This window comes from Aedes aegypti, chromosome 2 (assembly GCF_002204515.2).
Source record: "Aedes aegypti strain LVP_AGWG chromosome 2, AaegL5.0 Primary Assembly, whole genome shotgun sequence".
Classification (NCBI taxonomy): Eukaryota; Metazoa; Arthropoda; class Insecta; order Diptera; family Culicidae; genus Aedes; species Aedes aegypti.
The window spans coordinates 277,934,139-277,961,273 of record NC_035108.1 but is presented as its reverse complement, the minus strand read 5'-3'; the positions used below and the strand labels follow the sequence as shown (position 1 = coordinate 277,961,273).

The window sequence follows — 27,135 nt, the reverse complement described above, 5'->3', positions numbered from 1 at the left end:
GTGATACTGCTTCCTAGGCGGGCTCTGTTGCGCTCTGTTCCGCTGTTGTGCTTTGTTTTAACGCATTCACCAACAGACCAACTTGTGTTGCTTCGCGTTTCAGTCGAATGAACAAATCTGCTACCGTTTCAAATTTTCTTCCAATAATATCCAAGCCGTCCGTGACAAATTGTTCGAATCTCGTGAAAATCGTACGTCGACTGTTCATCCCGACTCTCCGCATGACACCTTCATTTTTAATATTAAAAAGCAAGCACGAAAGTCCATCACCTTGTTGTAGTTCCCGGCGGGATTCGAACGAACTGGAGTGTTCGCCTAAGATTTTCCTGCAGTTTTCACCCCATCCATCGTTGCTTTAATCAATCTTGTGAGCTTCTCGGCAAAGCTGTCCTCATCTTCCATAGCTCTCTCTACACGTTAAATACTGTCGTACGCCGCTTTGAACTCGGTCGAGAAGGATTGACGCCCGTACCAAATGCACGATGTGCAAAACACTCATGAAACCGGTATTCCTCTACTTCCGAATGGAACCTGGACTATGCTCGAGGAAGACTTGCAACCTCTTAAGGTTTTCGAACGCTTGGTGTTATGGACAACCTTCGGCGGCGTGCAGGAGAACGGTGTGAGGTGGCGCAGGACTAACCACAAGGTCGCACAACTCTACTGCAAACCAGGTATCATGAAGACTAAAGTTGGAAGCAGGGTTCTGAATTTTCGTATCAATGATGCGAAATCTACGATTTTTCGCACGTAAAGAGAATACTTTTTTCGCTTCCTCGCGTGAACATCTTTTATCGCTCACACTAATTTTCCCTGGAGCTACGATGGTGGATAATCGAAAATCACTCCACTCTGTGGATAATTTGTTTTTCACTCCATCATATTTTCGCTCACCAACTGCTCCGGAGAATTATCACTATGTGGATAAACAAAAACTAGTGCCGGCGACGGGATTCGAACCTAGAACATTGCTAAAAACAACCGCGATGCGTGCACGCTAACCATGCTACCACACCAACTTGACGAAAGGAGTGGTTAATTTGGTGCATAAAAGCAACTGCTGCTCGTGGCGATGGATACAGGAAAAATTCTCCATGGATCGAAGAAAGAGAAAACAAACTTCTCACAGCTGCGGAAATGTGCAATTATCTATTTTCGCTTTGTTTTTTGGACGGATAAAATCGCAAGGCAGCTGATCGCTGAAAATTGCTGTGAGGGATAAATCCATTATCGTTAGAGTGAGTGAGAATTCGGAAGCCTGGTTGGAAGTGTTCGCTTCGAATCTGGCCAGAAGAAGAAGGCGTGAGCGCAGATGCACTAGAGAGTATGAGCCACAGTTGAGGATGAAGAGAATCAGTCATGAACTAAATATTCTTGGCGAGATTTTATCAAGCTAATTGATGTAGAACCGAATAAATAGAATGAAAAATAATCATTCTAGGGTTGAGCACCATTACTTTTCGAACATTGATTTTTTCTGGAACACCCTAGTGTAGATGTGTGTAAGAACTGTCGTCCATCTCCCTAGGCTCCATACTAAAGAGGACCCACCGCGAGCCGCCCGCCTCTGACTCTGTTTCGCGGGCACCCGCAACCGATCTCAGCCTTTGCATGTATTGCCGGACCTGTGCAAGCAAAGCACGGCACTTCGCTATAAAATCCCAACACCGCGATGAGTTCACTTTTGTTTTCATTCGAGTGTCTGTCTATCTAGATAAGGGAAAGAGCGCCTCCGGAGCTCTGAGAAAAGTTGATCTTTTTTTTTCTGTGGTTCAGCTCTTAGTAGCTTAAGAAGTGTGAACGCAAGGTAAGAAAATTGGCAACTTATCGCCCTGCGAGAAAGGGGGTGTTGAAAAGGACACGTGAAGAATTTGTGATGGCAAAGGTGTGATGAAACTGGTGAACTGATCGAGATTTTTGGCTGTGCTTATAGAAGTGAAATCAATGGACTGTTTTGTTGAAACTTGCCCGTAAGGACTCATGAAGACAGTGTTTTTCGCCAAAGTGATACCGGTTGGACTTTTGAAATCTGCGCACATGGGAACGGGTGTCCGTGGGGATTGATCACGCCACAACCTTCGCATAATAAAATATATATTTCTTCGCGAATAACAATAAGAATACAAACCCTCGTCAGCACCGGTTATCGTCGGGAGAAGTGTCCAATTTGGCCTAGAGCGACAATTATTATGCAACATAACGAGACCTGTGGATTACTCAACAAATCAGCACAATCGATCCACATGAGTTGGGCAAGGAAGGAGCAGCGCAGTTGGGTTCACAGGCAAAAAATAAACTAGTAACGACAATACCGTTGGCCTCCATTGATGCGTGACGCATTCGAAACGTGCAAAACAGTGAACGTTTGGATTCTACAAATCTGTGAAACAGGCGGCATGGGAAAACTGCACTATTGAATTTGCATGCTAATATGTGAGCACAGTTTGAGGTTGCAGTGTTCTGGGAGAATTGATGATGAAACAAGTTGTTCTTGGAAAATATTAATGGACAAGATGAAAATGTGGAAGTTATTTGACATTCGACGAGCACTATTTTGTGAGCAGAAAAAAGTGTTTGAGAAATATTGTGAGCCAATAACAATAGCCTAGTGATAACGTCCGCGGCTACTAAGCAAAGCTATGCTGAAGGTGTTTGGGTTCGACTTCCGGTCAGTCCAAGATCTTCTCGTAAGGAAAATTTCTTTGAATTCCCTGGGAAAAGACTATGATCTTGTCTGCCATGAATTTAAAACCAAGCAACTTTAACAAAGAAAGCTCTCAATTAATAACGTTTTTTTTTGTTTCATTTTTATAGAGGCTTTAAATTTACAATTCATTTGCCTCTTTCAACTAATAACTGTGGAAGTGCCTCTAGAACACTAAGCTGAAGAGCAAGCTTTGTACCAGTTGGAACGTAATGCCAAGAAGAAGAAGAAGAGACATTTTTCTTACACACAATGCTCTGAAATCAACTCTATGTACTGTTCTCAAATTTCAAAAAGTGGCATTTGAAAATGTTGTAGATTTAAATAATCCAACAGTTTTTACAGTATAGTACTTGTAGTAGAAGATGTAAGAAGCATAAACCTGATTTTAGAAAATCGAGTTGGAAGTTTTTTTCAACAATATTTCATTCCATATAAATTGAATGGAAGCCAGGCATTGCAGAATTCGTTCTCATCAAGCAAGCGAAGATAAACAAAACCATCAGTATCGGTCCACGATCCTCAGTGTTTCGAAAGTTGTAACAAGCTTGATAAATAACAACTTCAAACGAGAGCCACAAAGAGAGAGCGATGATAAAACTCATTTTTCGCGCTTATTTATCATTGGGGGTAGATGTTTTACTTCATTGGCATGATAAACAATTCTATAGGAAAAGTGCCCCCAAGGTTTGGAGCTTGTTTAGATGGGTTTTATAATGCAATGTAATCCCCTGATCAAATCAGAGCTGTAGCAGAAGATGATAATCAGATTCTCATGATGAGTAGCAGATCATGATTTTTACAGAGAGCAATCATTGCTACAGTGAGATATATTCTCAATTTTCTCAGAATGCAACCAAATGGAAGCCAAAAAGCAAGCCAATCTTCCAATAATTATATTATTGTTTCTGTTGGACTAAAAATATCTTCTAAAAATACCGTTGAAAAGCATAAAAACAGTGGATTTTTTTAGCAAACCTTTTACGTTTGGGCCTTTCAACTACTATATTGGAAAAATGGAATATCTACAAAATTTACCAATTTTTCATTATGCGTTTCTATTATTTGCCAACTTAGCTAAACATATGTCAAACCGAATACTAGTTTCATTATTTTTGCTACAATTTATATTATATTTTATTTGAATTGGATGGAACTGACCTAAAAGCGTTTCCAAAACCACGACCTCATTCTTTGTCCGCAAACATGCAAATTGCTTATCGAGTAGTGATTGGACACGAATGATATCACAACTCTCCAAGCAACCAAAAGTATAGATAAAAAGGCATGATTAGGTTCAATCAGCTCACTTTTTAAATAATTACCCGAACTTAATAGTTCGCATAAAGTTCTATTATGTTGTATTTACCTTCAAATAAGAAAAAAATCAATTCAAACTTGTTCTTAAAACGCTTTGTAAATTTTTAACTCGTTAAAATTTTGGTTCAATATTTTTACACATCTTTGTATTACTTTCAACCAATATAATGTGAAGTGGTAATCACAAAAAATCATAATCCAAACCTATGAAAGAACGATTGTCGATGGACTATGTGTTACTTGGTCCATTTTGACTGAACTAAAGACCACCGTTCAGTGAGTTGGTTCACTCTGACTGAACAATTTCTAGGAAAATAACAATCCTTGAATGCTGGCTTGGTCAAACTGGGTGCATATCTCAAAGATAAAAAGATTATCAAGACCCTTCGACACCAGTATCGTAAATTCTTCAATAATCCATATCGTCAATCTCGAAATCAGTGGAATAATGATGGCTTGAAAATTGAAATTTTGCAGGGTCAGGGCATTGAAGACCAGTAATATTCAAATATTTGTTCAGTCAGAGTGGACGAAGTGAAAATCTTGAGTACCGACCAAAATTTACTGGTCCAATAAGCGGGTTCTAGGACATTCCATAAATACACCATAGAACTGCCATAAACTTCTATCGAACTCTGAAATTGACTCAAAAAATGCAATAATCAGTCAGTTTATTGCTTTTCAACACTTTGTCCGCTCTGTCTGCACAGATATTGTTTCAATTTCTGACCACCCATCCAAATATGGTAAATGGTCAAACTTAAAAATCAAATGCATCGAATTAGTAATATTTATGAGTTTCCTTTGATGAATGAGTAGAAGAATCATTCGATGTCGAAAAATCTGACAAATCTCTTGAAATGTTCTTCATATCCTCGCATCTCTCAGCGCGTTGATCATTTTCGATGTTATGGTAATAAACACTTGGTCCACTCTGACTGCATACTTTTATCGATTTTTATTGATCATCCAAAGTAAATTTATTACATATCTCCCGCAGTTTACAATATTCATCAAATCTGATCAAAGTGAAATGGAGGTAAGGTAATTCCGCATCTAATGAAAGAATAATCCAATTTTCTTATGATTTGTACTTGGTCCCTTCTGACTTAACGCCGACCATGTAAACTCGCGGAAAAAAATGTAAATTGTTTAAAATCTACATATTACCTTCAAATTTAGCGAAAATAGTCTGGTCGTGCGAAAAAAAATAATCAAAATTTCATATTTTCACTTGGTTTTTCAAAAAAATTATATTTTTGAGTATATTACAATTAACCCTGTTTTGGGTAATTTTTTGAGGATAATTTAGTGTGTATTTTTCTATAAACATAAGTATGACTTTCATAAAAGTGTCGATATTTTATGCTTCGAACAACGAGCTTTTGCCCCACGAACTCTTGTTTGTTCATCAAAATTATAGCCAATGGGTTGAAGGTTCACAGTGTTCTTTTCAATTGCTATTGTTTTTCTGGAAATTTTGATTATTCCACTAAGGTCGAACTTTTGCCCCACCTTACTCTATACTTTTATTGACTATGGATGCCCAATCCTCTCATACTCAATGGCAGACAGGCAAAAAGCGTAATATTATTAACCCATATCCGCCCAACGTCCTGAAAATAGGAAGAAGCCCCGAACGCCCAGCATCCTATAAATAGGACTGTACTTGTAGTGCAAACATGAAAGTAAACGGGTTTAGGAGAAAACTGTCTTCGGCTTGGAATATGTTTTAATTCAGAATTAACTCACCAGGTGGCGCACAGACTCCAACAGATGTCGCATGTAGAAGCAACACATGAAACAATTTTTTGGTGCACAAATATTTGTTTCATTTATGTCTCAATCCAGTGATGAGATACAAAATTAGTGTCTTTGACTAAGTTGATCAACTATATGAGACCTATCCGTCTAAAACAAAGAAGTTTGGAAAACTCTCCCAAGATGGCAAACCCAAGTGGTCTAACTTTTTTTTGTTTATATCTCAGCCCAGATGCGATACAAAATTGATGTATTCGTCAAATGTGTTCAACTAAATGAGATCTATTCGCCTAAAAACATAATAGTTCGGAAAACACTCTCAAAGTGGCGCTAGTAAGCAAACATTTTATTTTGACAAAGATGATCAACTAAATAAGACATATTCGCCTAAAAACTACTAAGGTCAGGAAATACTAGAAAAACACTTGGGGCTTTCGTTTATATATCAATTAGTTCGGAAAAGACTCAAAAGATGGCGCTAGTGGTCAAACTTTTTTTTTTATCTCAGTCCAGTGATGAGATACAAAAAGGTGCCTTCGACAAAAGTGTTCAACTAAATGAGATCTATTAGTCTAAAAACATAATAGTTTGGAAAACACTTTCAAGGTGGCGTTAGTAGACAAATATTTTATTTTGTCAAAGTTGATCAACTCGATGAGACCAATTCGCCTTAAAACTTCTTGGATCAGGAACCACTCCCAACATAAATAGTGCTTTTGAATTTGTTTATCGGCATATCGGTCTATTTTGTTCGAAGAAAGCAATGATTTCTTCTTCTTGGCATTACGCCCCCACTGGGACATAGCCGGCTACTCAGCGTAGTGTTCTTATGAGCACTTCCACAGTTATTACCTGAGAGCTTTCTTTGCCTAAGTTGCCATTTTCGCATTCGTATATCGTGTGGCAGGTACGATGATACTCTATGCCCCCTAATTTCCATTACGAAAAGATCCTGGACCGACCGGGAATTAAACCCAGACACCTTCAGCATGGCTTTGCTTTGTAGCCGCGGACTCTAACCACTCGGCTAAGGAAGGCCCCTTAGCAATGAATACTAAATAGATGGATAAATTCAAAATATAATTATCACGGTCGATACCTCTATATATAAATGGTGCTAGTACATTTCTTTCATGCATCAATCCATTGATTAGATATAAAATTGATGACTTAGAAAATGTTGAACAACTGAATGATACGTATTCGCCTGGGAACTTATTAGTTCGTAAATCGCCAAAATGGCACTAGTGGGAAAACATTGTATTCGCTTATATCTCAGTCCAGTGATTAAATCGAAAGTTGGTATCTAAGTGAAATATAAGCACCTAAAACTGTTTTGGTTCGAAACTCACTCACATGATGGCTCTACTCAGCAAATATTTTGTTCGCCTAAATTGAAGTCCATTGATAAGAAATAAATATGGTGTCTTCAACAAAGTTTAAATGATACATTTTCGCAAAAAAAAAAACATTAGCTGGGGATCGACTTCATGTGTGAAATATCAAGGAAACAACCAATCAGATATTATGGCAACATATGACTTTCGTTGGGCTTAAAAACAAACTTTTGATTGGCACTAATGAAATTCCAATATTATTTGACAATATACAGCTGAACTTTACCAAAGGACCTTTGTAACAATGAGAGATACTCTCCTTTCTTGCCACTTTCGATTATAACAGTGCAATACTAAAACGTAGGATTTGGATTTATTTTATTTTGGTATCAAGTGTGGAAGTGTGCATAGTTTTACATGTAAGGTATGTATGTTTGTGTCTCACTTACAATGGAGGTGTGCATACATCGACTCTGAAATTTTAATTCTTTATGTTTCAATAAAACAACGTCGTCCATAAATTACATCACGCGAATTTTTTCACACCTGCACCTCACCTGCAGTTATTTTTTCAACTTCTGGGTCAAATAGCATGGAAAAAACTCGAAAATACGCTGCAGGAAACATCATTTTTAAGGTTGGTGTCCGCTTGGATATAGCTCCGGATAATATTTACATGATTGGAAATACAAACATGACTGACCATGCTTTCCGGAACCAGTTTTAATGAAATGGTCATTAGACTGATGCAAATTTTGAAGTTTTTGCTCCCCTATGCTTAAACGATGTCAATTATGATGAAAATGATCCTCTTAAAATTTGAAGTGATTCGGAAGAAATTTGATAGTGCACACGCTATTTGAAGTTTATATGGAAATTACTATGGAAAAGGCAAACCTTTCGTGTTCAGTCCCCTAACTGCTCGTCAAAATAATTTATGGAAAAGTGAACACACTCATCTCATGTGAAAACTTCCCAGCTACAACTTTGCCGAAGACCACATTTCGATGGGACGTGAGGATAATTTGTTATTATTGATAACAAAGTCTTAATCATGCTGAGATGATCATTCAATTACTTTCAGAGCAACACTGCTTTTTTGCTGTAGAACATAGTAGCCTGGATTACTTTGATCTATTCTTTCCGCCAGGAGCACCACTGATGCCTGCCGAACAGTTGGAGAAGCATGCTACATGCAAACCAACTTTATGATGATGAATAGGGTAGTTGTACCAATAGTGGAGGTACTAAGCGCGATTGAACTTCATTTAACCGCCTGAATTCAAGAAGCGCAATTAATGCACATGTTGATGTTGTAACGGGAAGTAACGACCATTGACTTAATGAGAAAAATGATTTCATCGCAGTAATCCACGGCATGTCAGTGAAAAATAATACCTCCACTATTGATACACTGTTCCTTTAGTTGCGGTATATTTTTAATTTGTGTTCCTATAGTTGCGGTATCCGCAACTAAGGGAACACTTACCCTAACAATTTATCCTGAGGTCCAATCAAAAGATGGTCTTCGGCAAAGTTGTAGCTGGGAGGATTTTACATTAGAAGAATTTGTTCACTTTTCCATAAAATATTATGACGAAGAGATAGAGGGCTTAACACAAAAGATTGGCGTTTTCCATAGTAATCTCCATATAAACTTCAAATGGCGTGTGCACAGTCAAATTTCTTCCGAATCACTTCAAACTTTGGGAAGATGCTATTTACCATAATTAAAATCGTTTAAGCATAGGGGAGCAAACATTTCAAAATTTGCATCACTCTAATGGTCATATTTCTGAAGATTTCCAACCAATCTTAATGCGTCCGGTGGCATTCAACTTCCTATTAGTTCTAGTTTCTAGGAAAATTGCAAACATCTATCTAACTTCACACTGCACAAAAATACAAGCGACAGAAAAAATGACATTTGGACATGACCACAGAAAATCCGGAACATCTCCGGTGTCCAGTGGCCAATATGCATGACCAAGGAAGTTCCTAAAACTGGACCAAGTTTGGCGTTGACTGCAGATGCATCCAATTTCATCCATTTTTCATAAAGTTATAAGCATTTGAATTTGGGCAAAATTTTGCCTATCTCAATCATTTTGCCTATCCCCTGTATAAGAAATATCTTCTCTGAAGGTACAAATAATCAAGATGTTATTTCATGGCTCCTATTAGATTTCGTTTTGTTTTCTTGCTTCCTGTCTAGTCTGTTTTCAGCCTTTTAATGATTCTTTTCGGTCTCATTTTTTTTCGCTAACAGCTTAGAAAACATGAAAAGATTTCTTAGTCTTGTGGTAACGTTTGGTACCCTTTGCGTTTGAGACCGTTAAATATAGTAACTTTTAATTTCCAGTTTAAGATTCCATAGGGTTAAGATTTTTCTAAGCTTCACTTTGCACAATATATTTGCCAACGTTTGTCCTACCCATGATTTCAAACGTGGACGCGCCTCTGACTATAGGTGCAAAGGAGTAAAAAATTTAAGCAAAAAATTGTTTTAAACAGTTTTACGATTAAATTTCAAGAATGTTATTCAATTGCTTGTATCTTTTTAGCATCGTACATCATACAAAAATACCACTATTGGAGCTACCTCCACTAAAGGAGCGTTTGCCCTATAACAACTAGATATGGACGACACACTTTCAAGAATATTTATGGATCCTCACCATAGACAGGATTTTTTTTGTGAAAAAAGGTTTAATATATGGAAATACAACTATGAATAACGAATACGGAGCTGAAATGGCCTGAGCTCCGTTGCCTATCTTGCAGACTTACATGAGCTTGTAGGCCTTAGCTGAAAAGATAGCACATTGAGCTGGAAACCGGTCCTAATTTAATTTTTCTTCAAGGATAAAGAATGAGTTTGTTATTGATTGTCTAATCATGTCAAGAAAGGTGACGGGGTTGATGGTCTAAAGGCTACCGCTTCTGTTTCATAAGCAGAAGGTCATGGGTTCTCAATCCCAAGCTCGTCCCTTTCCTCGTACTTTGTACTTGTATCTTTTACTTCTTTCGCTCATAGCAATCGCTAGAACCAGAAACTGAGAAGGAACCGTTTCCCTACGCCTCACGCTATGTCTGAACCAGACGATTATAAAAATCGAATGTACATCGGATTTTTTCTCGCCAAAGATCAGTATTTGGTCTATATTTTCATAATCGGAAGGTTTCAAAATATTCTATCGGTGAAATTTTTTCCATATATTTTGTATGGGCGGAAATGCGTCGAAAACTTGATTTTCATGGGATTTAGTATGAAAAATGGCTAAAAAGTGGAAAAAAATCAAAATTTCACCGATTGAATATTTTAAAACTTTCCGATTATGAAAATATAACCCAAATACTTAACTCTAACGAGAAAAAACCCGATGTACATTCGATTTTTTTAATCGTCTGGTTCAGACATAGCGTGCGGCTCCATCCTTCTATTATTGCAGCACGCCATTCCTTACCCCTGATGCATAGCCGTCTACTTACTAACAACAAGCCTTTCTTCCTTAAAATTGTCTTACCCCTACACCTTCCCGCATGGACTGGCGTAGAAGCAGAAGAAGATCCGCTTTACTGTGGACCACTTTTAAATGCAACATCAATTCGTCATCCATCCCTACATTGGTCTGCATTCTGACATGGCAGGCGCCATTGTTGCCTAAAAATGAAGATCACCAGCACTTATACACTGAGGGTGTCTGTTAGTCCCAAGCAGTCATCGGGTTGGTTGCTTGTGTAAGTGCAGCTGATCTGGCGATACTGGAAGACTTTCTTTTCAAGAGAACAAATTTGAAACTCAAAAAAATCTCAACTGGACCAGGATTTAAACCCAGCAATCTCAAAATGACTAGATAGTTTTGCGCCAACTACTACGATTGTTTAGGGTATGAATTACTTTTGACAAATTATTCTTATAATTGTATTGAGGATTTATACGCCGGAAGCAATGCTATGTTATAAACTTTGTATTGAAATTCTCGATATTGTATAATTAAAATGTAATACTAAACGGTGATCATAGAGACAAAAATTCACTGCTCCGGATGGAATGCCCCACTGAATGTCATCACAGTTTTCAGCATGTAGAACCCTCTGATGTTCACTGCGGTTTCCTCTACCATAAATCAAAAAGCGGATCTATAAAAACCTCATGATTGATGATGAGTTGTTACCTCTTGTAAAATAATTTGCGCTCGCGTCGACACAGCGAGTCAAAAGGTGAGATGAGATCAAGATTCTATAGAAGCGCAGGCAGCTCTAATCATGGTGATTTGGATTATGGATTGTCGAAATCATTACAAAATTTTACTGGAGTCATCCATGGAAAATTGTCTAACGTGTTCTTCTTGGCATTACGTCCTCACTGAGACAAATCCTGCTTCTCAGCTCAGTTTCTTATGAGCACTTCCACAGTTATTAACTAAAAGCTTTCTTTGACAAAGTTGTCATTTTTGCTTGCGCATATCGTGTATCGTGCCTTGAATCGAACCCAGAAACCTTGCGCATGGCTTAGCTTTGTAGCCGCGGACTCTAATCACTCGGCTAAGGAAGGCCCCACAATCTAATGTACTCACACACAATCTTTTTCTCGGATACTTCAAAAAACAAAAAAAAAGTCTTTTTAGTCACAATCACGAATCTAAAGCTACAAGAGATGCTATGACCTCATTTCCAGTAAACCATAAGTGGAAAATCACGCAGCCTCCCGTACAAACCCTGACACCTTCTCGGAATCATTACATGCCCAGCACATCTCAAATCAGTTATTACGACAGAAAACAGAAACCGAAAGTGATTGTTGCTTTTCCGAGCCAACAATGGAGTATAGCATAGAAAAAAGGTTACGACGTAATTTCGTTAAGTCGATGATTTGAAGGGACCCCTATGAGCAGCAGCAGCAGCACTCTTCCCATAAAGCCTGGTGCTTGGATAAGATTGGAACAGGCTCTCGAGAGCCCCACGCGGATCCATTGCACCAGTTTTTGGTTTGGCGCCTTTCAAATTTTCCGTTGCCGGCTGGCTCAAGTGGTAAACAAGTCGCTCACTTGTGGTGTGAAACCGTGAAAGTGTGTCGCTTTTTTGAGCAACTGGTATTCACGATTAGGCTGACCATACTTACCGTATTTAACGGGACATGATCATTTCGTTATATGTTGATCATTTTCTTGATGAAAAGTTGATGTATATGCAACGGAATTTCAAAAATGTTATTTTTGTTACGCTGAACAGTTATCAGCTGAATTCGTAAAATTCATAATTTAGATTTTAAAATGCTTAACCTATTTAAAAACATGTATAGATATAGAAGATATATTTACAAAAATGTCGTTTTTGGACTTCAATTGCTCCGTTTTTCTCCCATGTTGTTCTGTTCAGCTTATCATTGATTAAAAAACGTTTTTAAATTTAACAATTTTCCAAATTAAAAATCAAAATCCTGTTTCAATTATCCCTAAACATCGCATGATCGAACAGAGAGCAATCAATGTAATTTTTCAATTAAACGAACACTTCTTGAAGACCCATTATGTCGACTCATCGGTAGCCTCGACATTGGCTGAACTTACCGCGCTCCAACAAAGCCTCATTTATTGAACGCTCTCGCTCATTGTTCTTAACGAGCCTCCTCTACGGGACCCTTTGCCATCGATCAGGCATCATGCTTGCTACCATCAAGCAAGATCATGTCAAAGATCGTGTACACCGTTGAACATCTGAACACAGAATCAGCGGTAATGATGACGATGACGAAGGTGGGTAATTTACCTTCAGAACATTTTGCCAGTCGTTATTGTGCCTTTGGAGTTTTTTTAGTACCTATACATAGTGCAATCGGTTAAGATCTGCTTGAGCAGTGGTTCCCATCCTTTTTGGATGCTGCGACCCCCTTTAAAATATTACAAAATATATGAAAAATTTTCATATTGAATCAAGAGATGTCCTGAGCAGGCATATCCAAAAGTCACATCTGTAATCCATCACAGATAATGAAAGAATTCTTCTATGATCATCTGCAGCCAAGTCCAATAAAACATCTCCAATAAGAAACTTACAAAAAAGGATATTATCAAAATTCAAAAAATCTTGTAGGTCTGGATAATCCCAGCTTCCGCAATCAATTTGTCAATGATATCCACAAGAGTTTAGTGAAGATTCCCTTAGAACTCCACAGAGAGACTCCTTAGGAACTCATCACGCCCTCCTAGGGGTTCGCGGATCACCGGTTGTGAAACCCTGGGCTAGGGTGCTATAATGCAGGCGGAAGATGCTTCTAAAATCCGACAACCGCACGTACGCCAACTGTCACTCGGAGAAGAACAAAAGCGAATGAGATAATTAATTGCGGTGTTGAAAGGCAAATACATGCAATATCTGGTCTTCTGCTACATCAGCGAACACGTATTCCAGAGATTCGAAGCTTCGCAAATTTTGTAACCCCAGCGATCTGCAAACAATCGCGTGGTTTCTATAGATAATTGCGGGCAGGACGTTCTATGGAATGAAAACGAGAAACGGGTTTCTCACCGTTAGCTCGATGACTTTTCGATAAGTCGGCTTTAATTGGATCGGCAACTCTGAAGCAGAAGCGATATTTCGGATAACGCCTCCGCTACTGCATTAGCGACCAGAATGTGGGCAACCTGTTTGTTGCTAGCGATAGAACGAGATTTAAAGGGGTTTATAAATGTCAGCGATGAGCTGATGTTGGATGATTCTGGTAGATCCGGGATCAGGATCTTGACCACGATCGTGAGTAGGTCGCTGATCATTAAATTATTTGGAAGAATTTGCATTTAAACAAAAGTGCAAATTCATGCTTAGTTTTTGTTTTTGGATTGTATGCTTATAAAGTTATAATCAGACTATTACAGTTTTAGCTTTCGGTGTGCATGAAAAGGGAAATTTAGATTTTAATGAGAATTGTAGTCGCAATTCTCTTATGTTGTGTCAGATTTATTCTTTTTCGATTGTTTTGGGTGTCGAAACGCATCTCAAATATTGACATCACTATAGGAGATCACTAATTTATGACCATCTCACAGGTGGCTCCTATTTCATGGTCAGATGCGGCTTTTTTCTAACCGTTCCTATAAATTAAAGTTCAGGGGGATCCTAAAAAAACCCAACCAGAAGCGGAACCTGTGGAGTGCATTCTGTGCTTGTTGATCTTTGACGTTTACTGATAGATACCGATCTTTTTGTATCGCTGTTGCTAGTTTTCGTGCTTAAATTGCCTTAATTCTGCCTAGTTTGGGAAATGTCTACGGATGGGATTGCTCAGATCAATATTCTCCTACATAACATTAAGGACTAAGTTTTCGCTGCATTTAGCAGACATGCAACGGCGCAATTGTCTTTCACACCTCACACATGTTAGGTACTTGTTACTATCGCAATCGTTGCATCATTTGTTTTTGAACTAACGATCAGAGATGAAATCTGCATTGTACATAAACTGTTTGACGGTAGAAAAGATTATTATTATGCTTTCATTGTCCTTTGAAATTGGGTTTAGCTTTTTCTCAACTTCAAATTGGAATACAAGCAAGACGGTGGATGATTCCAGTTTTGAGCAAAGTAACAGACTTAGAGAAGTTTTTTTCTTGCTATTGTGATTCGGGAGAAATCAAATTTTCAAGAGCACAAATCTGGAGAACCAAACACCTGTTTATGCTGGAAACTTAATCGATTGGTCACTGACTGATGGTCACCAATCGATTAAGTTTTCAGCATAAACGAATGCTTGGTTCTTCAGATTTGAGCTATTGAAAATTTGAGGATTGTTTTGTGTCATCAGAGCTATCTTTGCATGAAAAACAAAAGTGTTATTTTTTTCGTGTCTCCAGAGTGATATTTTCTCAGTTAGTCTGTATGCCTCAAGGATAAAGGATCAATTGGTGAGCTCGTTTCATGCTCTTATTTCAAATCTGTAAAAAAAGTATGACTGCACATTAAATCGTTACAGCGGTGGGAAGAATATATGATTTCTCACAAACTATGAATGGCTGGTCATTGTGAGTGTCGTCATAGACTCTTATTCATAAATTATTTATGTCTCACATATTTTTTTTTTCTGGTTTTTTACAGAACACCCCTTTCAATTTACTTATATTTTTGTAATTCAAAAAAAAAAACTTGGAATGGTTCGCCATATACGAGCATTTGTGAGCGCTGACCTATGAGCGTTTTGTGATGGTCTAGCCAATCGAGTTTTTTTTTATTGAGTTTAATATGTTAACACACGCTTACGTCCTGAGAGTAGTAGGAATGTTGCGTTAAGCTATTTGTTCAACAAACTTTGAATGGTTCGTCACTTCAAGTGTCGACATTATTTACTCTACTTGGAAATTTTTCGTATCAATTGAAACAATATATATAAGCATGTTTATGTCTCACAAATAATTGTTTATCAAAGTGATCGCTTATTGAAGTGAATCCTGTGACCCAGCGATCTTCCCAATTTACAAACATCCCCCAGTAACCTTCGTGGAGATGCAGAGGTAAACACAATCTAAAAAATAGCAAAGATTACACACTAACATTCCTCCTCCCAATCCCATTGACTGCCAGGACGTGGTCGGCGCCTGAATTATGCACATTGAAGAAGATTATGGTCAATCCCAGTCAAACTTCTAGTAGATTTTTAGTGCATCTTCACTAATTTCGATCACAGAATAGCAACTATTGGTATGTGTAGTCAGTCTAAGCTAAGCTAAACAATCCCACAGACTTCACAGTAATCTGCTAGAGAAGAAGTGTTAGGTACATTACTCTGTTTGAACATAATTGGGGAGGGAGATTTTGGACCTCGGTTTCTGGAGCTCCGATTGACCTGAAATTTCAAACGCAGCTTTTGAATAACTTGGAATTAACTCAGCTGTAATTCACAGATTTTTATAAGAGATCGTCCTTTATGGTCTTAAAGTGGCGAATTGTGCGATACGTAATATTAGAATGATTCCTAAATAAACTTTTGAAATACCGTCGTGTGGAGTGACTGACCATTCTTTTACTGCATGCAAAATCTAATGTCAAATATGGGCATCAAAAATCGAATATATTGCAAGCTAGGTCATTTGGACGAATGCCGTTATGCCGAACAATAAAACTATTGAGAAACTATATTGCCGTTATACGCATAATTGTCCCATGTTACTTTTTGTGCATTTTGACTTTTTGTCATCAAACAGTTTATTTTTACGTATAGTTTCAGAAAACACTTACCAAAAATTAACTTTGTTCGGAAACTCAATGAAAAGCGAGCCAAGTCAATTTGTCCCATTGTTGAATTTCCACGCATAACTGTCCCACTACTGTATTTCTACGCATAACTGTCACACTATACAATTCGCTGCGCTGATCTCGAACGAAATATTCAGATGTCAATTTTGAATTAGCTGGTATTTATGAGAATCGTTTTTAACATCTTCTTACGTTGGCTTACATGGGATGTATGTTGAACACAACCTATTTTATGTGTTTATATTATCGGGATGCACTAATCATGCGAGCCTGACGTCAAATATGAATGAAATTTTCAATATCATAATATTTTTCCCATCCGTTTTTCAATGAATTTCAGTTGAATTTTCAGGGTCAATCACAAAATTCTTCTAGTTTTTGGAACCACGGTCATCGCTTAGAAATTCACCGTAATTTTGGATTCATCGTGGGGAGTACTGAAATAATCCCACTTGAAGAATCAGTAACCACTTTAATTTCGAGTCCATGGCTTGCAACAAATCAACTCTATGATTTAGCAAATCAAGTCTAAATAAAAACAGTTCAACCGTATTTGGATGACTTGGCCACATGCTAGGTTGTTCCGAATACCGGTTCACTGGTGGAAGTGGTCATTTTATTGGCGAATCTGAAACCTGGCTTGCGACATATCAATTTTCATGAATTTGCATATCAAATCTAAGGGTGGTCAAATGTATTTGAATGACTTGATCACATGTCGGATTGTTCAGAATTCCCGGTTCCCTGGAAGAAATGACCTCTAAACTGTCGGTGCTGAAACCTAGCTGGAAACATCAAACTTTATAAATTCCCAAATCAAGGCTAAAGAAGGGTAATTCAAAGGTTCTTGGATGACTTGATAACATGCCAGGTTGTTCCCCAAAGGAAGTGGCCATAATATTGGCGGCCCTGAGACCTATCTTGCGACATATCAAACTTTATGAAGTCAAGAAGAAATCAAATTCAAGTCTAAAGAAAAATAGTTCAAAAGGTTTGGGATAACTTGGCCACATACTGGGTTATTCCGGACAATTGGCTCTTCCTGCAAGTGGCAAATATGTTGGTAGTCCTAAAACTTAATTTGCGATGTATCAAATATCATGATTTTGCAAACGATGTCTAAAAAATGTCAAATCGTGTAAAGATTTGTGTCGTGAACTTTGAGTTAAATATTTACTCAGCAGCATAACCTTGAATTCGCAGATGAGTTTCTGTCAAGCCCTGCAGTCGATATAGGAATTAATTACATCTTATAAACTCTCTTACTTACTCATCCACTCTTTGATACATACATTTTCACATTATCACACATACAGAAAACTTTGTTTTTCATCCCGAACTATAAAATCGTATTTCTTCACTTTCCCACACGTTGCTCCGTTTGGCACATGTCACTTGAGCCTACATAAGGTGCCTTAACATAGTCTTGAGGATATACGTCCTCTACATTTGGTACAATCCAAACGTAAAAAGGGTCTCCTACAGCATTATGCTTAGCACATATTTGGTCATCACTATCAGTGGGACTGTTATGCGTAGAAATTCGTAGAAATGAGTGGTTCAAAAAATCGTTTTTGCTCCACACCGCTCATTCGATTCTAAATCAAATTCTGAGTGTCCTCCCGAAATTTGAACTCATTTGGATGAAAACTGAGACTGCACAAGTCCTTTGAAGTTTATATGGGAATAACTTTGGGAAAAGCAAGCAATTCATTCAATCGGTCATAGTTTTTACCCATGTAATCTTGGGGATTAGAGCAACATTGATACTGTGAGATACATTCATCAGCTACAACTTTGCTGAAGACCGTTTTCAAATGGGACGCCTCAGTAATTAGTTATTGATTTATATCCAGTCACAAATTCTTCAGCAGTGCTCATTTAACTTCTGAACAGGCAACATTGCTGCACCTGGCGCGAAAGATAGCACGCACAAATCATGGCTACTATGTTTTACTGCACATATGCAGTGATGCCCGCAGAACAGCCCAATAATTATAGACAAAGTTTTACAACTCATTCAAAAATCAATAACTAATTACTTGGGCGTCCGATTTAAAAACGGTCTTCGACAAAGTTGTAGCTGACAATTGTATCTCACAGTATCAACGTAGTTCTAATCCCCAAGAGCACATGGGCAAACACAATGACCGATTGAATGAACTGCTTGCTTTTCTCATAGTAATTCCCATATAAACTTCAAAGGGCTTGTGCAGTCTCAGTTTTCATCCGAATGAGCTCAAATCGAATGATTGAGGATGAGGATCGAATGAGCGGTGTGGAGCAAAAACGATTTTTTGAACCACTCTAATATATATATATATATATATATATATATATATATCTCGTCTTAGATGATATGAGCCATACGTTGTGCATGAATCCGTGCGACTGTCACTTTAGGGGTCTTCAATGAAGCATAGTCATATAAACGGGGGGACTCAGTACAATGACAATGGTCCATACGAGTGAAAAAAAAATATGAGGAGGGAAGGTTAGTTAAAATACGGAAAAAATGGCCACGTGGTTTATGGACAACCCCTCATGCAGATAAGTGAATAGTTAAAAAATTAAAAAAAAGTAAAATCACTTATGAAAAGATTAGATTTCATGAGACCAACAATCACCTCCACAGTTTAACTCGTAAGAAGAGCCCTGCCGTTCTACGCATATTTTTCCCATGGTCCTAAGGTTTACATAGAACATGGGGCAGGTAGGCGTAGAAGGGCAGCAGCATATGATTAAAAAAGGAAGAATATCTAACTGAAAATCAGTAAGTATGACTTGAAAGAATTGCCTTTGTATATAAGGAGGCAGCTATAATGCAAACTATCATCATACCTGTATTTCTTGAAAGAACTGCTTGTTATATCAGGAAGGTAAAATTCCAGATTTAAATGTAAGTTGCTTTTACAAATTATTATAAAAAATTGTAACTCTAAATAAATATCCTACGTTGAAAGAAGTGGGTATCTTTGATTTTCGAGTGGTACTTCACTTCACCATTATTGGCAACAAAATAAATTGTTAGTACATAACTTGGCCAAATGCCATTCGGTCAAATGACGTTTGGCCAAACGACCGGATACCGCATGGATGGGCCTTCCTCAGCCTAGTGGTCCATGCTGAAGGTGTTTGAGTACGGTTCCCGATCTATATAAAATCATGTCGTAATAGTAGGGGAACTGATTGTCAAATGCACCACCGGGGCAAAACGCGCCTCCGCAATCTCTCCAAGATAAAAAGTATTTTAATCAAATTCGGTATTCCCTACGGTATTTCTATCAATTTTCATGGCTCTCATGAAAAACATTCCCCAATTTTCCCATCGAAAAAATTAAAACATTCAAAAACTATTGAGGCAATGGATAGTCTAATCCATCTAATCAAATATATCAAAGAAATATATGTAGGTCTAAAAGCGTAATCGGATATTGCTCAAAGCAGTAAGGAGCCATCCATTAATTATATCAAGGTACTGGGAGGAGGATTCTACTACTTTACCACATATCTGAGTGGCATTCGTGTCTGAGAATCTGTCTTATGTTTCATGAACACTTCCACAGCTAGTGACCAATCGATTAAGTTTTCAGTTTAAACGGATATTTAGTTCTCCAGATTTGTGCTTTTGAAAATTTGAGGTTTGGCTTCATTTCATCGTCACCTTGTCCGTTGTAATGTTTGAATCAACACATTTAAAATCAACCACTAGCTGGTGATGACCAATCGATTAAGTTTTCAGCTTAAACGAATTTTCAGTTCTCCAGATTTGTGCTCTTGAAAATTTGAGGTTTGGCTTCACCTTAAATCACATCAATAGTCCTTTGAAGTGCAGTGCGCCCTTTCGCAGCAGTGTTTTGAAAAACATAGGAAGGATTTCGGGCCAATCATTTTGCCTGACGAAAGGATATAGTCAGAGCCAGCTCGATACATCTGAAGAAAAGTAGAAGGTCAAAACGCGTAACGATAATTAATCGATTAATTAAAAATAAATTTATGCTATTTTCCTTATTTCGCCGAGAAAAGCCAATAAGATTTCACATGATCAAGCTCAGAAATAACTGTATTACCCAACCACCAGAACTTTGATTTGCCCATCACAAATTCCACGCGCCACACCGTCCACCGAATGTGTGGCAAACTTGTTTCGACAGCTCGCTATTGCTAGCTAGCCTTTTTCTAATCGATTCTGAATAACCGGGTTCGTGTTCTCACTTCCAGATGAAATTACTAGTATTAGTGCTGGCGTCACTGATCGCCGTCTGCCTAGCCGAACCAAAGCCCGCCATCAATGAAGTCAAATCGAATCAGCCCCAGCAGAAGCCGGGCCGATTCCTATCACTGCCAGTGCCGGAGAAATGCGCAAACCGTAAGTATCTACCCCAAAGATCATTCGGCTACGTGATTTTATGTAGTTGAATGCACCAAGCGTTTGTCGGACATTCAAACCGGCTTGTTCAACTTGCGACATCACGGTTGCTACAGAACGAAGCTAGTGTCTAGCCAGCACCAAAACCAGTCGTCTGTCGAAGCGCGGTAAACCCCAATTCGGAAGAATCCAATTGAATTTAGTTGACTCACGCGGTGCTACAAATTAAATCCCAGACCAAACATCGATCATGCGAACGCAATTAGCGACAAAATTCACATGCTGTACAACTTTTACCACAAAAATACGATCGCTCAAACCGGGGGAACATCGGACGACGAAGGCATCCACGGAGAAAGACGCGAAACACGATGCGAATGTCTTGGAAAATAAATCTCCTCAACGCAGCGCGTCCCGTGTGTAAATTACTACGATACGAGACCTTGAATTTTAATTCGACGAAGAGCCACCCGACTCTCCGCGATCGGAGTCTTCTCCTGCTACTGCTCCTCCTTGCGCTCCTACCTTCATCATTTGCGCGTCGTATCTTTCTCGTCTTCGATCATCTTCCTCTCCACTACAGCCTCTGCCACGAACTCTTTGTCGCGCATCAGGTTCTCAAGTTCATTTGATTGCATTATATGAGCTCATGGATGATGGCAGTCAATTTAGTGGGGTTTTAGGGTGGTTCTTTTTAGAAAATGTTAGATGCGACCTTAGTTTGAATTACTTTTGACCATTCTTCTTTATCATCCAATCCAAATATTCTTTATTATATTCCAATTGAGACAAAGCCTGCTTATCAGTTTAGTGTTCTTATGAGCACTTCCAAAGTTAACAACTGATACAAAAATTGAAACATGAAAAAAATGAGATAATCTCTTACTTTTCACTCTCAGCAACAATCATGATTTGCAGCACATTATGAGATTCTATTTATCGTATACTGATACAGCTCGGAGGATAGCAGTGCATGATAAAACCACCTGAACAAGCTAAACACCTGGGGGACACTATAGCTATAGCTATATATTGGATGTTTGGGGATTGTTTATCGTTCCAGTAAACCCCTAATGATAAACAGAAGAGAAAAATTGGATTTTAACACCGCTCTCTCTTTGAAGCTCTCGTTCGCAGCTCATATTTATCAAACCTGTTGCAACTTGCGATACATTGCCGACCATGGACCGTTGCAGATGCGATGTTTTTCTTCGCTTGCTTTGATCGTGCTTATAAACCAAAGGAGAACAAATTCAGTAATGCCAGAACTGAGAGTTTCCTTTGCCTATTCACCATTATAGTGTATGGCAATCACGAAGGTACTCTATGCCTTGGGAAGTCGAGAAAATTTCCGTAACTATTTAACAATTCTAACAGGGATTCCACTATGTTGTCAAGAATTCCATCAGAGATTACTCAATCCCAATAATTGTACTAGGGATTCCTCCAGGAAATCTACCAGGGATTCCTTCAGGAATTCCAACTTGGATTTTATTAGGTGTTCAAAAAAAGATTCCTCGAATTTTACCATAGATTATCCAGACATTGCATTAGGGGTTTATTCCACCAGGTATTCTAGAATTCTACCTGGGATTGCTCCAAGATTCCTCCAGGAGCTCAACCAGATTTTTTTTTGGATATTCAACCAATTTCTCTTAAAAATCAACCGATTGTTTTTACTGTCTCACCAGTAATTCTAACCAACAGGGTTTTTTTTTCAAAGATTGCCCCAGAATGATTCCTCCAGGGTGCATCATGAATTCTTTAAAAAAACCTCAAGCAATATTCCAGAGATTATTCTAGGAAATTCATTCGAAGATTCCTCCAGCAATTCTTGCAGAAATTGCTCTAGGTATTCTCCATGAATTCTTCAAAGGTTTTTTCAAGAAATTGCTTAAGGGATTTCCTCCTGAGTTTTTTTCAGGATTTCATTAAGAGGTTCCTTCAGATATTCTGTCGTTGTGATCCTCTAGATTTTCTTTTTTTTTTGGATTCCTCTAGAACTCTTCAAAAAATTCCTGCAAGCACTCCAATAATTTATCCAGAGATCTCTCATAAATTGCTCCAGTGATACTTCTAGAGACTTCTCATGGGCATCTTCCTATTGTATTTTTTTTTTCAAAGATTACTGCAGTTTTCTTTTTGAACTTCTTCCAGGGATTCCCTCATGAGTTTCTCAAGAAATTCGACCAGACATTCCTCATGTAGTTCATTTAGGCATTGTAAGGAATTCCTATAATAATTCTTCCTGAAATTCTTTCAGGAGTTCCTTCAAAGATTTCTTCAGTAATTCACCCATTAATTCCTCTAAATATTCTATCCGGCACTTATCTAAGTATTCCATCAGGGATTTCTCGAGGTAATCCTCAAGTTAGTGCTTCTGGTATATTTTCAGGAAATTTTCCAGAAATTTCTCCAAGCATTCTCCTAGAGTTTTTATCAAATTATTTTTCCTGTGATTCTTTCAGTAGCTTCAATTATTCAGAAAATCCTTTTGAGATTCCTTCATGAATCCGTCCAGTGAAAGCTCCGGGCGTCTATTCAAATATTCGTTAAGACCTTACTTTATATATTCATTTATTCTTCTATAACCCTCCAAGAATTCTTCCTGAGATTTCTCAAGGATTTCATGCTAAAGTTCTTCCGTTAATACTTCAATAGATTTATCTAGGAATTCTCCTAGTGTTACTTGTGTTACAATAACACTGATTTTACGAGAAAGTACTGCTGAAACTCTGTCAGGGATGAACGTAGGTAAAAGATTATTCCAGAAGTTCATCCATAGATTCGTACATGAATTCCTCTAAAAACCCAACAAAGGCTCTACTTGAGTTTCATGCACAGATTCGTGCAAGAGTTATAGAAGTTTATTTTGAATGCAAATTTTTTTTATAGGTAAGAGGAATGGATGGAAGGATTTTTTGAAGAATTTATTTTTTAAAACCCAGAAATTTTCTCAAATGGAAAACATTCGATGAGTTCATGGGAAATATTTATGAAGGAACTCTTCTTCCTTGTGGGTAGCAATCCCTGAAGAATTACCTGGATGAATACCTAGAGTAAATCCTCGCAATAACCATTAGGAAATTCCACGGACAATCATTGCAGAAATTCATGTAGCCATCATTAAAAGAATACTAAGAGCAATCTGGATATGAATTCTTGATGAAATACTGGTAATTATGACCCACAATAGTTAGCACATACATAAACGAATCGAAATAAGATTTGTTATGAAATTCCTGCTAGATTCACTCCACAAGTCAGTGCTACTGTTTGGTGTTACGCACTGAGGATGACTAGTATTTTCTACTCTGTTACTTATCCCTAATTATCGCACAAAACCCCCATAAACGTTTAGCCAAGCTTAGTTGGAACTCGGAAGCTAGCACAAATTCATCATCACCATCGTCACGTAGGCGGAATAAGCTTATTTCGCAATTGGTTCCCCGCGAGGCGCCAAAACCGCGCTCCAAAGTTATCGATCACATACCTACACACTGCCAAGATCCCGGATGCACATCAGAAAATGCAGCCGGGATTGAGTTGCCCGATCGATAAGTGGCAAATCACGCGCATGACAGTGTGATTTGAGCGCTGACTTGCAGCCCAGAGTCACGTTGACTATATCCGTTTTCCTCTGCTGTACTGGTGTTTTGTTACCTCACTTTGATGGATTACACAATACCCACGATGATAAAAATAGCAAACGTCTTTATAGAGCAGTGCGAATGGGGCCTTCCTTAGACTAGTGGTTAGAGTCTGCGGCTACAAAGCAAAGCCATGCTGAAGGTATCGTGGTTCGATTCCCGGTCGGTCGAGGATCATTTTGTAATGGAAATTTCTTTGACTTCCCTGGGCATAGAGTGTAGTCGTACATACCAAACGATATACAAATGCGAAAATGGCAAGATTAGCAAAGAAGTTTCTCAATTAATAACTGTGGATGTGCTCAGTAGACACTAAACTGAAAAACAGGCTCCGTCCCAGCGAGGACGTTATGTCTAGAAGAAGAAGAGCAATGAGAGTGATCATTTGCAATCGATCGCCTGGATTGGATATTTTCTTTCTTCTTCCTTACGAATCTAGTTACTAAAATTCGAAAGATCGTACATCTTTTGTGTTACATATTTACTAGATCAAGTTGAGCAAAAAAAAACAATTATCGACTCTTATGTCAAAAATCTTCATATTACCTGAAACGTCGAGAAATTAGGGCGAAATATGCCCAGTACTTCGAAATATAGTTTCATGCTGTGGCCATCACCAGTTTTATTTACTTGGCTTTTCCCAAGCGACCTTGACCTTTTTTTAATTTTTTTTTATATAAACAGTTTCATCAAGAAAAAATATTAAGTACAGCATGGCTCACAAATGTTATATTGTACTTTTTATATGAAAAACGAATCATGAATTTTATTTATTAGTTGATTTGGCTAGTCTGCGTAGAATCTATTTTTCGTTTTAGACACGATATTTATCAGTCTATTTCCCCTTACGAGAGGAGAATTTGTAGGCATACGTTCTAAATTTATCATGTAGTCATCTAATTCAATAACTTAGTGATCCTTTGACAGATACGTGTGTTTCGACCTCAATTCTAAAGCCATTAGTCATTATTATGACATAAAACGTACCATTAAACATGCTTCAAAGTGGTGTGGAAATTCATTCAATGAAGGCGAACATAATGACGAGAGTAGAGTTTTCGTTGGCATGAATTACCATTATTGTTTTCATTAAGATTACTGATAGAGGAAAGCAAGCTGATGAGCGTTAGCTAGAAGCTAAGGCAGGATTTTTTCCCAGAATCAAATTGTAGCAACTTTGTCAGTTTTCCATTTTTGTTTTAAAAATCTCGAATAACTTGATTTCCAAATAAGATACACCGGGGCAAGTTGTAACGGGTGAGGCAAGATGAAATGCAAAGTTTTCAATAGGATACCAATAAATGTTGGCAGATGTTTTTTCCCTACAAGTTTGTTCCCTCTGTTAATTAAATGTTTCTGTAATTGAATTTCTCATCATTATGAAATTTCACTATGATACCTTGTATTTCATCTTACCCCAGCCGTTTCAACTTGCCCCGGTGTACCTGAATGCTATTAAGTGACACCTGAAATATAATTGTGCACGCTTTCGAACTGCATAGCAAGTTTTTTTGAGCTTTTCGCAATTATGTGGACTATCCCCAAAAAAAAAGTTAATCGGCTATCTCGATGCATCGGAAATTTCTTCCCCGAAATGGACAAGAAAACAATTTTTCAATGGACGTAGTACACAGATAAAAGAAAAGTAATTTTAAATAAAGCCCACGGTAGCAAATTTAAAAAAAAAATATTTCAATTTTAGGGAAAACTGTTCATTTCACGATTCGATAAAAAGCTACCGAAGCTGTCGCATCACTGATTTACACTGTTAACTTTGACAGCTGCTGTAGAATTCTGCGACTATCGTCAATCGGAAAAGTTTGTCAACAATTGTAATAAATTATATTTTTTAATAATATTTTTACTTATGCTGTTTATACTTTAGTTTTAGTTAATAATAATTTGTTTTGATTTTTTGATGTCGGATTTGGCCTTTGAGGTATACTCAAAATTTTATATTATCCTACAATACTTAGAGCCAGGACTCAATGGATTACCTGCTTTGCTCTTGCCCACAGATGATCAGCAGAAGTTTTCTCGTTTAATTTTGTGTGGGGAAAGGCATCTATCTTCAAATTTCTCGTAAATGAAAGCAATAATCGAAGAAAATATTAGGTAGGTTTTGAGAAATAATTCGTTAGATGCATTTCGCCATACACATATTTTTCGCGTTACCTTTTAGCGATTTTTCGTACATTAACACTAGCATAAAAACACTTTTAATTTCTTTTTGCAGATCCTGCCATATAATTTTTAAATCAGGATCGTGACTACGTTGAAACTCCCATCTCCACACGTTTTTAAGACTAATCAAGAGCTTAAGATTATCGTTTGTAATCACTGTTTCGGGTTTCACTTCTCATTTAAATTTTGCATATGCAACAATTTAGCATTTAGCATTAACATTAAGCATTTCACACAAATTCGTAGGAGGTAAAGTCATAGATCATTGTATGAGGGTTGCCTCCTTCCCGTCCGTTACCAAATTCAGAAAATTGGAATCAACCTCTAACTCTTAGACAAGATTGATGCATCCTCCAATAGTCGAGAGCTGTCCTGGCCACGTCCTTGCGAAAGCTGGGGAATGGAAAAGGATGATTTTTGGTTGCTGATCAGAACAAACTCACCAAATTCCTTTTTTGTAACTCCTCTGCAATCCTTCGCTCTTCTAATAATGAACAAAAGCGTAAGCCGTAACATAGCACTGCCCATCAAAATGCACGCACCGCACGAAAAATCGTAAAA

At 37.9% G+C, this 27,135-nt stretch overlaps 1 protein-coding gene across 1 annotated transcript in view; it reads left to right on the top strand.

The window, feature by feature from the left end:
* The first annotated feature begins 1,652 nt into the window (after positions 1-1,652).
* The window catches only part of LOC5574304, a 48,933-nt gene continuing 23,450 nt past the window's right edge, over positions 1,653-27,135 (top strand). Inside the window, exons 1-2 of the mRNA XM_001655039.3 lie at positions 1,653-1,807; positions 20,593-20,740. Of these exons, the coding sequence (XP_001655089.1) occupies positions 20,593-20,740 (148 nt within the window). The 5' untranslated portion in view covers positions 1,653-1,807. The remainder of the gene's footprint in view (positions 1,808-20,592; positions 20,741-27,135) is intronic.